We start from the raw sequence: 14,873 nt of genomic DNA on the forward strand, positions 1-14,873 counted from the left end.
TAATTTTGGTTCATATCCAACTGCATTAAACTACAAATAAGTAATGACAATTGACATCAACTTTGGTGTTAAATTAATCCTATTTGTAGTTGTGGAGTCATAAAATTAGGACTACGACCATTCCAAACTTGACCCGCTTATTTATAGATTTATACCTAAAAAAATATTAAAAAATTAATTAAATATATTATTTTTTATCATTATTTTTTAGTTATTAATATAATTTTTTAATTTATCAATTTAATAATGTATTTTCAGTCTATATTATTAATAATTAACCATTAATAAAAAATAATAAATTTTATTAACTTTTATCTCTAGTATTTTTTTTACCAATTATAATATAATTTTTATTATAGGTAATATTACGTACCCAAAAAAAATTTAAACAATAAACAAAAATAAATACTTAATAATAATCCCATTTACAAAAGAGTGTGAATATCGTTAATATTTTTAAACATTTTATTATTCTTCATATCTATCGGTTGGATGAGCTCCTTTTATAAAATCATTAGAAATAATTCTAAAATAATTATAATGAGAATTGAACTTGATATTTTTAGAGTATGAATGTTTCTACAGTCTACACACAACTATTAATCACTATAGTATGGAATTTTATGCTTGTACTATATACATTTATATATAAAAATGTGACTTGAAAGATAAGGCATGTTTGACAAACGCTGATTAGGTATAATCAAAGATAGTGTGACCTTTAGTTGTGACAGACCAATCATACAACGGGAGTTTTTAGATTGTTTGTGGGGTTTTTTTTTTAATTATAAAATATATATTTGTATGATATATTTAATGGAGGCCTGCTCCACATACAAGTCTTTTTTTACTTACAAGTCTTACAATTTGCTAACGGGCCTTTTAATGTGTTATTCATCTGTTTTCTGTTTTCAAAGCGCTATACTGTATTATGAACGGTTCCTCTTTCTCTTCCTCTTCCTCTTCCTCTTCGTTTTTTTTCGATTTTCATGGTTTATGAAATCAAGTTTTTCCTCTTCCTCTTCCTCTTCCTCTTTCTCTTTTTCTTCTTCTTCTTCTTCGTTTTTTTTTTCGATTTTCATGGTTTCTGAAATCAAGTTTTGAAATCGTTTTGAAGAAGAAGCAGCAGAAGATGAGGAGGAGAAAGAGAAAGAGTTCTGAATTATGCAACGAATTTTGGGTGTATTTCTTAAATCCTTTGGGCGTATTTTCGTAATTCTTTGGGTGTATTTCTATAATCCTTTTGAAGATAATGGAACTTCAGAAATACACCCAAACGATTACAGAAATACACCCAAACGGTTACAGGAATTCACCCAAACGATTATAGGAATATACCCAAAGGATTACAGAAATACACCCAAAAAATTACAAAACTACACCCAAAGGATTTAAGAAAATACACCCAAAATTCGTTTGAAGTACATCTTATGCATAATTCAGAACTCTTTCTCTTTCTCCTCCTCATCTTCTGCTGCTTCTTCTTCTTCCATAAAGATTTTACCATGAAAAATTGAAAAAAAATGAGAAAACAGAGAGAATAGCACGTAAATGAAGAAGAAGAAGAGGAAGACGAGGAAGAAGAACGTGCAGAAACGAAAGAAAAGGAGAAGAAGAAGAGTAAGAGGAAGAAGAACGTGCAGCAAAAAGAAGAAAGAGAAAGAGAATGCAAGAAAAGAAAGAAAAGAATAAGGAGAAGACGAAGAGGAAGAAGAACGGTTCGAAAAAGCGCGTTTTGAGCGTTAGTTTTAATTGAACTTGTAAGGCTTACAAGTATTAATCGCTTGTATGCGAAGAATTTCTCTAATATTTAATACGTGTAAATCCTAAGAATATTAGTGAATTTTGAACTACATAAATAAATCACTAATATAATATGAGAATTTTCAAATTAAATCAAGCCGGTTAAAAATAAATAATACTCCAAGAATTGGTATAGTCTAGGAGAGAAAATTTAAAATTAAAAGCATAGGCAAACAGTTGTAGAATATGTTGACTGTTGAGTCTTTTTTTTTTCCAAGGTCAGGACCTTATAGACATCATAAACTGTTGAGTCTTTTTTTTTTTCGCAAACGAAGGTCTTTTAATTTTTCTGGTAATATATGTGGGCCGAAGCCCAAATAGAAGGGGAAAAAAATTTTATTACATCATAATTAAACAGGGGAAAGCTAGGGTTAGGGTTCTTGGGCCACACTCTGATACTGAAAGTCCTATCTATCTAGGATGTTACAAAATCCCTAATCTCTCACTCTGATAAAAAAAAAAATAAAAAAAAGGGGAAAGCTCATGCAAAAACTGGACAAAGGGAATCAATTTGGAGTCGTCAAAAGAATAGCTCGCTGGTCCTCATTATTGGTTAACAACAGATTGATTTGCGACGAATTAGTTAATGTGAGACATAATAATAATAATAATAATAATAATAACAATAATAATAATAATAATAATAATAATAAACTGAGCAAGCTAATCGCTTACCTCATCTTCTATAATTTGTTTAATCCAAAAAAGGTCTCTCTAATTAGCTTATAATCCATGAGCTGGTTCTTCTCCTGTTGCTTCACGAAATTCTATGCATCTTTTATTTACTATGATCTGTTTGTCGTTCTCTCCTTCTGCTATAGCCAAGTTTCCAGCTAGTTCATCCAAATATATCTCTTAATATTGATAATTAATGCATGACACAAACTTTATTATTAAAAAATGGATCACATCGCATAATATTTCTATGCTAAACCCTGTTAATGATACTATCCAATCTATCTCCACTTTGTTAAATTAAAATATTGTTGTTACTCTAGAGTGTAGCTAAATTAGTGCAGTTAATAAAGATGGTGGCTTGATCTTTCTAACGTTTTTTACCCGACAAAGCATGGTGGAGGTCCCTTATCTTTCAAGAGCCAAATCCAACCTCCCACCTTTCTTTTTCGTTTTTTTCTTTTCTTTTCTTTTTTGGAATTATTAAGTCAATCAAGCCAGCTCAAAAGAATCCAAATTACAAAAACCTTTTTACTCTTTTTCCTTTATCATATAAGGATCACGTTTCATTTTAACAAAAAATATACTTTATATGCTTAAAATTTAAAATTCTAAACTTGTAAATCTTATTTTATTTTAATTTTATATTAAATATTTTAAAATATTTTAATTTTTCAAAATATTATATATATATACTAAAATTAATTAGCATGTATTTATATTTTTAACATATATTTATACACTTAACTAACACAATTGTTTAAATTTATGATTTTGATAAGATTCATATATTTTTCTTCCTTTTTTCCCTTTTACCCTTCTCTCCCCTTGCCATTCTTCCTTCTTCTCTTTCCCTCTCTGCCTGCCTTGCATCATCATCATCCACTGCCACCCCTCACCACCACCACTGCTTCTTCCAGATACGGTACTATACTGCTCCAAACAAACAACTAAAGGAGCAGGCACACTCCCTAAGGAATCCCGTTGTCGACGACAATCCCCGCCTCGATCTTGCTATCGACGGTGGCTACGAGGTGGATGATGGACCCGGACTTCAACCTTGTGAAAGGGTGAGGTGGTGCCATTGCTGCGAAACTGCAAGCCAGGACCGAATGGAAGAGATTCCCGTTGAGGCTTTCACCCCGCCCGTCACACCATTCATATGTCGATGCATGGGAAAGGAGAAAGCATGACGAGTGAAGGGTAAAAGTGGAAAAAGAGAAGAAACGGTAATCCTAGAAAAAAGAATTTGTGATGAGGAAAAAAGGATAAACCAAAAAAATGAATTGAAATTAGATAAAAAATATATATTAAAATTGAAATAAAACAAAAAGATATATTAAAATCAAATATAAAGACAATTTTTTAATTTAATTTTTAATATAATAAGAAAGTCTCTTTAATTTAATTTGGGTGGAAACTCAGGTGTAGTCGACTTCACGTGAAGTTGATATCTGAGAGCCGTTAGATAATTTAACTGATTTGACTAAATTTTCATCTAATGACTTTGAGGTATCAATTTCACGTGAAGTCAGTTTTTACCTTTAATTTGTCCACGTTATAATTTGATAATTGAATTGAAAGGATTTACCTGACTTTTCACTCAATTTTCTGATGTAACAAGAGAGATCCACTCAACTCTATATGTTTACGCTATAATTTTATCATGAAATTAGAAAGAAGAGTTTTTACATTTTTAATCACTCAATTTTATGACACGATAATAGTTTAAAAGATATTTATAATTTCTTATTAGTTTAAAACAAAAAATTCTAAGTCCACATACATAAAGTTCAATTTAGTAACTAAATAAATAAAATTAAAATATATTAACTTAAATTAAATATTCTAAAAATATAAATCAATAATTTTTAAATAATATTTATTTTCGCATCACAAAAATTTGAAACATTTCTTTTCTAGTGAAATTTTATGAAACGTTTTGTGTAAATAAAAAAAATAAAACTTAAAAATAAACAATCATTTCATGTATAACATATAAATAAATGATAAATATCATCATGTAAAATTGATAATTGTGAGTTGTTAAATAACAATTTAATTAAATATGTCAAATTATTTAATAATTTTTAATTAGTAACTTCACGTTAAAACAATTGTATATAAATTTTCATGTAAATAAATACAAAGAATTAACTTTTAGTAAGTAAATATTAATTATTTTTTATTATCAAATTAATTTTTAATTTTTTTTAAATTTAAAACTTAAAACTAAATTTTAAAATAAAAAAATTAATTTTAAAAACTTGCCGATATAATAAAAAAAATTAACTCACTAATTTAACTCCTAAAATATATCTTTTCCTTCTTTAAACAAAAGAATAAAAGATGGTCCCTGTGAACACATCATCTCTTTTTGTTTGCTTTTGATGTTGGTATGAACATACTATAAGTATGGGAGAACGTAACTGAGATATAACTGTGTCAATTTGAATTTTCTTTATAATGGCATATATAATTATATATGATGATATCATATGGTAAATGGTATGCCCAAAATAGACTCTCCGTGACCTAAAAATGGGATCATGCATGTATGGTAGAGGAATAAAAATTTCGGCTCCACTACTTTAGACACTAATTATTTAGCTAGCTTGCCGCTGAACCAACGTTTTTTTCATTTCAATTATTAATCTTGATGGTGTAGAAGAAGTTCATCCCCAATAATTATATATGTTTTCCACTCTCATGTAAAATAATTAATTATAATCTTTTCAGTAACTTTATATTTATTTTCATCTCATCTGAATACATCACTTGCTATATAACATCTTAAATTCTTAATTAAATTGTAATGTTTTTACTTGTTTCATATGACAAGGACATCTTTGGTTTCACATTTTGCATACACTCTTTATATATTAATAATAAGTGAATAATTATAAATTTGAATTTATCTAAAAAAACCTAAATATAAAAAAGATTTCAAACACTCATCATACACACTAAATAAAAAAAAAATCAATCAAAATATAAAAAAGATTTCAAACACTTTAATTAAGTCCTTAATAATATCTGAGGATTACATAGTAGTTCAGTAATGAAGCATTTAAATTTCCTTCATTCAATACATAAACACATACATGCTAATTAATTCTGATCTTTGAAAAAAATTCATATGCTTCATCACTTGAGATAACCTTCTTATTCATTAATCAACAATCAAATAAGTAAACTAACTCATCATCCATGCATGCATGCATATCTCTCTCTACATATAAAATTAATAAAGCTGCAATTAAGCTAAGTGCTCGGTAGCAAACCGCTCCCTATATTTTCATGCTCCACAAGCATCAATATTGTTGAGAATTTTTTGTTACTGAGCACAAACTAATGCAGAAATTATGGTTTTAAATTGAAGTTACATCTATCATTGTTGTAATACTTTTTGTTGTATCAACATTATTTCAAAGCATTACAACTGCAACCATAATTTAAAACCATGACATAGATATATAACTTACTTATGGGAACATATAATAATGTTAGTTATTAGATGGTGTATACTATATATATATATATTTAAAAAGGAGGAATTTAATTGAACTACTTAGGTTCATCCTCATCAGAGCCAGTGGTAATGCATTCCTTCTCATCCTCAAAACCTTCAAGAGAAGGATGAGGAGAGTGACCCTTACCAAAGGATCTAATGTGATCCTTAAGGGACCTCTTATGCTTGAAATCGGAACCACAAGTGCAATACCAAAGCTTACCACAGTTCTTCTCATGAGTCCTCCAATCACCTTTAACAGCAAAGGTTTTGCCACACTTTCTACACATGAAGGGCTTGGTGCCATGCTTTCTCTTGTAGTGTGTTTGCAGAGTTCTGAAATCCTTCAATGGCTTTGCCCTTGGATGGTTGATGTTGTTCTTGCAACCTTGTGCACAACAATAACATGGTAGCCTTAGCATTGCCGCAGGTTGTGTTCCTCTCAGTGAGTCTGGCCCTTTCCTGAATTCCGAACCATGCCCCCACATATGCATCTGCATGCAAATTCAATTTATCAAGACTACTTTCATCTACACAGATGTAATCTCTATTTAAGTATATGTTATTCGTCAATAAATTATCACAAATATATAAGATAGAATTTAAATATTAAGAGAAATTGATAAATAGGTCTTTATTCTTTAACTCCAAAATAAATAAACTATCAACTAATTGAAAATATAAAAATATCTTTTATTTTATTTAAAAAGCGAGATATCTAAATCTCTTCAAAATATGTAATTGTCTTTATATATTGTAAATAAAAAAATTTAAATGTTTTATATTTAAAAAATAAATGATGTTTTTGTATTTTTAATTAGTAAAAAATTCATATATCTTTAAATTAGAAAGTTAGAGACTTATTTATTTATTTTTTTAATATTAACTTAAAAAAACAAGTGAAGTAATTATTTGACAAGTTTCTTATAAAATTGCTTAAATTTAATTATATGCCAATTCAATTATATGCCCTACTAAGTAAGTAGCAATGTTGTGTCCTAGTTTTGGCTATATATTGTTGTCACTTAGCTAATTGTTAATAATCTTACCCAATCTAAGGGGGACAACCGGAAAAAGGAACTAGCTAATTTGTCTTCAAAAAGCTAGTGCTAGCTACTACATATGATGAATTATTATATATTTATTTTTTCATGTATACTAATCTATATCTTCAAGATTTGGAACTGCATTCTCAATATGCAATCACGGGTGGTATAGCTAGATGAAAAAATTATATTAAGAAAATTTTAATTTATCATATCAATTATTATATATTATTAGACCAAAAATATTAATCACATTTATGTTAAATATGCTAAGATGTTAAGTCTATAAAATTTTAAAAGTGATGTAGATCGCTAAAAAATCACCCACAATATATAATATTATATATTTAATTATTATATATAAATATATATGTTATTTAACTTATTTTAAATATATATTTAATATTTTAATATATATTTTATATCAATAATTGATTTAGTGATTATTTTTTATGTAGACGTATCATAATTTAATTAATAATTATGCTCCCTTAGTATGATATATAGCATTTTTTTTTCTACTTGTTGAAAATTAGGTGTAATTAACAAGTGAATTTCAATATTTAAAAAAATGTAGCAAAAGCTAATGTTCAAATAAGAGTGAGGGAAATTCTTAAGAGTCTCTTAACTAGCATATTAATAGAGATACTAATTTTCGTTTTTTGAAAGAAAAAGAAAGGTTGATAAGTATTTGCCTAAGAGCAAAGATCCTTATTTACATAGAGATTTAATCTTCAATCATCATATGCTATTCACTCTTGTGGCTTGACATATATAAAAAGACAAACTAATAAATACATGGGTAGTAGAAATCCTAAGGGAGCCTTTTACAAAAAGTAATGAAGGCCTGAAAGGGAATATGCTATAGTCGGCAACACGAATTCTAATCTCAAATCAAATCTTTCTTAAAGTGAAAAAAAGAAATCAAAAATCAAAATTAAAGCAAAAGAAAAAGACAGTCATGATCATGTGTTTGCATGGTCGTGAAAATTCATTTCAATGATTTACAATGTCTTATTCTTGATGATTATATCTTTATCCTAGTCATCATAATCATCACGTAAAACATCTACACGTTGGTGTCAAAGAACTTACAGGAGATTCAACTTGAAGTGCACTAGTAGCTATGGTTCTAATCATTAATTTGCCTTTCAAATAATAATTAAGAGATGAAAAATTGGAATAATAATGCGAAAACATATTCATGTACTCAGATATATATGTAGGTCTAATAATGTTGAGATAGATGAACTAAACATAGCATTGCATATATATATAGACATAAATCAACAACTATATATCTATATATCAAGCCTTATAATAAAATAAAAAATGAAAGAATTTAAAGATTATATGTGTGATTGTAAAGGAAATCGATTGATATCTAAGTTGAGACTATGTGGTTAATTTTCTTTTGAAATATCTTTCAAATCTCACAAATTATTCCAAAATTAAAGGAACTACTGGTCAAACTAGAATTCTATATTCCCAATTTATATGCATGATGTTAATATGGTTTAATTTCTTAGAAGGATTCTAGGTTCAATTGGTTTCTATATGTAAAATTAAGTACTTAATTAGATAATCTGAAATAATAAAAATAGTTAGAAGAAATAAATAAAAGATGAAGATTAGGGGTTTGTAAAGTTGAGAAAGTGATGAGGATCGGAATGAACCTGCATATTGTTATATCTGTTGAAAGTTTTGTTGCAAATGGAGCAAGCAAACTGCATAGGTCCAACAAGGATTTGTGAAGGACTTGGTATCCAAAACCTCTTATTCTCTTCCTGCTTTAACCACCAATTCTCCAATAATCTTCTCTCCAATAACTTTTCTTCTTCTTCTTCTTCTTCTTCTTTTTCTTTTTCTTCCTCCTCCTTAACATGCAAAACCTTCTTTTTCTCATCATCATCAGGAGCAACAACTCCTACTGTGTTGTTTGTTGGTAATCCAATGTGCAAAGCCACAGTCATCAACTGTTGTTGTTGTTCCACCTTCTCTTCTTTCACCTCAATACCTTCTTCTTCTTCTTCTTCCTTCTGATGATGATGATGATTGTTCCCCACTCCATGCTCTCCCTCTGAAGCCTTCAAAATGGGAAAAAACTCTATAGTTTCTCGGTGTTCATCAGTCACACAGGGAGGTGGAGTTTGTGATGATAAAAATAGTGAACTAGTTAGAGATGAAGATGGTTTGAGCCACTCAATGAAAGTTGGGTTGTTATTATTATTGTGACGGTATAAATTCTTGTTGTTGTGGTTGTTGTTGGTGTTTTCCCTCAAACCCATTTCAGAGAGAGAAAGAAGGAAAGAGTGAGTGAGTCCCTTGATTTGAGAAATCAAATCCTGGCTCTGATCACTTCAAAAAAGGATCGGAGGAGCTGCTATATATCCAAAACTTTAATTTGTGTCAGAAAAAGCCAGCACTTATATATAAAAGGAAGCCTTTATGCAACTTTTTTTTTTTACCCTTACTTTTTCTTTCTTTTTTTCTTAGTGAGAAAAGAGACACTACTAATTAGCTTATTGGTAGGGGATAGAAAATGACATGCCAAACACCACTCACCAATATTACTAGAAAAGAATCATCATCCTACACTAGTGTGTATATATATATTGATATAAAAAATATTATGTATATTAATTATTATATATTTATATATAAATATAAATATAATTTAATTTATTTTTAATTTATATTTTATATTTTAATATATATTTAATATTAATAACTAATTTTAGTCATTAATTTATTATATATTTAACATAATTTATTGATATATTTTTTTTACATGACTATATTAAACGGTGGAAATTGTTGCCGATAATAAATTAATCAATCATACTACCGTGTTTATTAATAAAATTTATCATTAAATCAATTATTAATATAAAATATATATTAAAAATAAATTAAATAAAATATAAAAATATACGGTAATTAATTTGATGATTGATTTAGTGTGCATAGAACATATTTTTTAAATCAATAACTATCAATATGATCATTATGTAAAAAAAAATTCAAAAATTAAGATATTAATAAAGTAATAAAAATGAGATATAAAATTAATTGTGCTATTAAATTTGTATTTTTTAATTATATGTGAATTCTCCCTATTAATTTAATTTAAGAGTTATTAAATCTTTACTTTATTAACTATGTTTTAATTTTAGAAGTCATTTTTAATTAAATGATTATCTATTTATGCACTATTAATATATGTATATGGAAAAGTCTAGGGGGCCATTAGTTTTATTGAATTTTGGCCAGCATGTAACCAGCAGAGGAAAGTGAGCCATTAGATGAAATTTTACACCAATCTCACACCATCAAATCATCATTGATGGTTAGTTGATGGCTAACAATCACAAAAATTGCTGGCCCCTAGCATTGCTCTATGTATATACTCCAATAAAATTCTATTATTAGTGTGAAAGCTAAGCTTTTATTACGAACCACTACTTGGTAATAGATATAGTGTGAAGCGAATGAGTTTTAACCCCTTTTTTTCTTTTCTTTGTTTCATTCTAACATTTTAATGGAATTTGACCCATCCACAGCAAGCTACTTAAGCACACCCGGATTTTCTCCAACATTGACCTTAAGCAAGTGATCTCAAATGAGAATATGAAAGCACATAGATGTGCATTTTGGTCAATACCTAAACGGAGAAAAATATTGTAAAATGACGAACAAAAAGTAATTAATTAACAAGGACCTACAGAGAGAATGTTGTCTTATTATATAATTTTTTTTTAAATAATATATGCATCGTGTTGGTTACCTTCAATAAATCAATAATTAAAGGGAAGAAAATGACGCTTAATTGTTGGTTGATTATGGCTGCCGCATCAAGCGATATATATATACGTGTATATTTCAAATTTTTTTCCGTAACAATAGGTATATATATTTCATCATCATAGAATCAGATAGAATATATCAGATATTAGATGCTAAATAAAATGCAACGTCTTATATATTATATTTGCCTCATCCTCAACGTGTTCATAAAGTACAAAATTGTCCAGTATTCCCTTTTACCCATAAAAAATTCTCCACTAAATTAAGACAAACAACTTTTTCTTGGGTAACTACATAGTAGTTGAATGGTAATGTTACGTAATGAAAAAATTATAAACAATAAACAAAAATACATACTTTATAATATTTTTATTTATAAGAGAATATAATTCACTTTTTTTACTTAACATAATTAATATTTTTTTATTTAATTACATAAAGAATTATCAATTTTAAATTCTATTATTAGAATCAAATTCCGTAAAATTTTCTATTATTATATCCATAATTATATAATCTTTTTTTTCAAATAAAAATTCCAAATTTTTATATTATTAAAAAATTGTTGGAAAAGATTATTATGAATTCCAAACTGAATTATATAATCTATCCATAATAATAATAAAATTAGGATCTAAATTAAACCTTAAAGAAGAAATTAAAAAAAAAAAAGAGAACAAGAAAAACATAATGAAGGTCTTAGTTTGTATATGACATACATATATATATATATATATATATATATATATATATATATATATATATATATATAGGGGCGAAGCTAGATTAAAGATTAGAGGGGATTAAAAATATTTATATAATAAAAAAAAACTAAAATAAAATTTTAGAATGAGCTAAACTGAAATTTACATATAATTTACATGTAAAAAATTAAAATTAGGGGGGCTATTGCCCCCCTTTGCTACAATGTAGCTCCGCCTATATATATATATATATATATATATATATATATATATATATATATATATATATATATATACGCACAAGAGAATGGGAAATGGTAATCTCTTCGCACCCTTCTCATTGTCTTATTATATGTTTTCATGGCTGCACTCGATGACTGAGTTTTGTATTTAAATTAAAACCATATCTTTAATTTAATTTCTCACACAAAATGCTCACATCCGTAGTTTAAATTATTGACTAGAAACTAGTCACATACACATTAATACAGTTTAAGTAAACAGATTATTGTTATTCACCAACTTTTAGTGTGAAACTAAAAACAAACTTTTATTTTGTACAATAAAGATCTTTCTGGAGATTTGCTAACCTTTCACTATGCATGCAGTCATTTTTTCACTGAGAAAAAAAAGTCAGTAAAATTTATTATTTTTAATCAGCAGTTAGTTAATAATATTTAAAAATATAAATTAAAAATATATTATAAAATTGATAGACTAAAAAAATTAGACTAATAATTAAAAGTGTCAGCTAAAAATAATAAAAAGATTAGACTAGTGGTTGAACTTTTTTCTTTGTTATATTCTCTATCTAGTCTCTAATTTTTTTTTCTGGTCTCTAACTAATTTATTTCTTTGGTTAAAACGTTTTATATTATATATTGCTTGATTTCTTTGATTTTTCATTTCATCTATTGCTTAATTTCAAACCGTAAATAAATTAAGGTCCAATTCTGTGACTTAGGTACACAAAAGTACGAAATGGTACATAATTATTAATGAATTAGGTATATATGTATGTTGGGAAGTTATAGTAGCTTCGTATCATTGTCGGGTATTAATTTCATTTGTGTAGGTAAATCCATTAATCATCTAAGGATTAATTAATTCGCATCAATCAAAATCCCTCACCTCTGTTTTTGTCATTATTTATCTATCTGTATGTACTATCTGTATATTAGCAAACAGTTCTTGTTGTCCCATGAACACATTGACAAATTGAATTTCTAAACAGCCACTAATTAAGGGACACAAATGAATGGGTGGTCACAATCTGATTGTCCCGTATTGAAATATAAATAAAACTTCAGTTATTAAGAGAAGTCATATTTTGACAATCAATCTTTGGTTTGTGTATATTAAAGTTAGTTATTAAAATTAATTATTAGTATAAAATATATATTAAAATATAGAATATTTATTAAAAATAAATTAAATAATATATATATATAATATAATAACTGATTTTAATGTAGATATGATATTTTTATTTAACAATGCCGAGTTATTAGTATTTAATTTATTGATATGTTCACACATATTTATATTAGGCTCTCTCGAAAGGTAGGTTTCTTGAGTTCTCTTTTTTCTTTTTTATTTATGTTTCCGTTTCTAGATTAAAATCAAGATTTTTAGGCAGCGAAGTACCAAAATCAAAACTATTGAAAAAATTTAGGGAATTAACTCTATTATTATTTGAATAATATTTTAAAGAGTAAAATATATTTTTTATTTTTAAAAAATTGACAAAAGTTTCAAAAATATTTTTAAGTTTTATTTTGTTTTAATTCTGTTATAAAAGTTTTTAATTTGTATTAAATATATTTCTAATGGCTAATTTAAAAAAAATTAGAACCAATTCAACAATAATTACGTAAGAACAACTTTTAACACAAGTAAATCAAACATAATTGTTATGCATTATTGTTGGATAGGTTTTAATTTTTTTTTTAAATTTAGCTGTCAGGGATATATTTCACTACAAAAAATATTGAGTATCGTCGGATTTACCGTCAGAAAAACGGCTAAAATTCGACGGTATAAACTTCGCCGATAACATATTACCGGCAGATATAGCGATGGAATAAAGTTGAAAGAAAACAAAATCTATTGAACGTTATAGGCAAAAAATTTCTGCCAATAACATTAGCGCTATATCATACGTCCCCGCACTATTTTAATCCGACGGTAATACAAACGGAATTTTTTTTGAAAAAATGATTGGGATGTTATCGTCGATATATTCCGACGGTAGTCCTTTTATTTTTTTAAATAATACTTTTACATCCATATATAATGTATCCTGATAATTAATAATCAAAACAGTGCTTAAAATAAATGTGAAATATCAAACATACAAAGTAAAAATACAAAATGATGGTAACTGAAATATTTGAAACAATGCTAATTATATTATATTCTTCTCAAAGTTTTATAAAAAATATGTATCACAGAACTATATTTATATTAATCCTATTCAGATTCATCATGTTCTTCCTCTGGTTCACTATCCTTCTCTTCCGAAATAGTTTCCTGATCATCGTACTCGTCTTCCTCTTCTTCGTCGCCATAAACCTCATCTTCTTCATGAAGATCGTCGTTCTCACGTGGTAGTACGTCGTCATCTATTCCAACGTCAATTATGTCATCATCCGTAACAGCCGACCTAAGGATGATCGGCTCACAAGTATTAATCACTATTTTCGAAGGAGCCTCTATCCTATCATCAAACTCGATGCAGCATCTTGCCTTAATCTTAACGACAACCACCGAACTAGACTTGCATGAATCTAGATAAGGCAAATAGTATACTTGACGTGCATTTTTAGGTAGAATAAAAAGATCGTAGTGCCTATATTTCCTGGATGTATTAACTTTAGTGATATCGTAGACCTTGTGCTTTTGTATTCCTTGTCGCGAACTTTGATCATACCATTCACATTTAAACACGCACACCTTGTACCTATTCAAAGTAGAGGCAGAGCGGCTAATTCCCTACTCCTCTACTTCTCCATGTCCCGTCCACATCCAATACCCATCCTTGAACCCGTTACAATAGAGGTGAAGCGTTATATTCGTAGGTCCTAACCACTTAGTCAGTCAATACTTTTCACAAGGACACCTAGATACCCCTTTAGACCTAAACGGTTCCATGTTAAATACATGCCCAACAAACACGTCAACCCCCTCAAAGAATTTAGGTTTTAATCCCCCATCCACCGTTATCCCTATCATACATCTATAGACGATGACTTGGAATCATATTGAAATACACACCCTAAAATTCAACGAACATGACAAATTATTAAATTTTTTAAAAAATTTGGT

At 27.7% G+C, this 14,873-nt stretch overlaps 1 protein-coding gene across 1 annotated transcript; it reads right to left on the reverse strand.

Annotated features, from left to right (window-relative positions):
- Positions 1–5,470: 5,470 nt before the first annotated feature.
- Positions 5,471–9,451, reverse strand: LOC112706908 (uncharacterized). Its single transcript, XM_025758425.3, has 2 exons — positions 8,712–9,451; positions 5,471–6,483 (listed from the first exon to the last, which is right to left on the reverse strand). Exons 1-2 carry the CDS (start codon positions 9,321–9,323, stop codon positions 6,046–6,048), a joined length of 1,050 nt encoding a protein of 349 aa, XP_025614210.1. The 5' UTR covers positions 9,324–9,451; the 3' UTR covers positions 5,471–6,045.
- Between the last annotated feature and the right edge of the window lie 5,422 nt (positions 9,452–14,873).

The sequence above is a fragment of the Arachis hypogaea genome, chromosome 8 (assembly GCF_003086295.3).
Source record: "Arachis hypogaea cultivar Tifrunner chromosome 8, arahy.Tifrunner.gnm2.J5K5, whole genome shotgun sequence".
NCBI lineage: Eukaryota > Viridiplantae > Streptophyta > Magnoliopsida > Fabales > Fabaceae > Arachis > Arachis hypogaea.

What these genes read in the sequence shown, in the direction of transcription:
- LOC112706908 (XM_025758425.3), bottom strand. Translation starts at nt 9,323, where the DNA reads ATGGGTTTGAGGGAAAACACCAACAACAACCACAACAACAAGAATTTA. An exon ending in ACAGATATAACAATATGCAG is followed by an intron (nt 6,484 to 8,711) that starts GTTCATTCCGAT and finishes ATTTGCATGCAG; the next exon opens with ATGCATATGTGGGGGCATGG.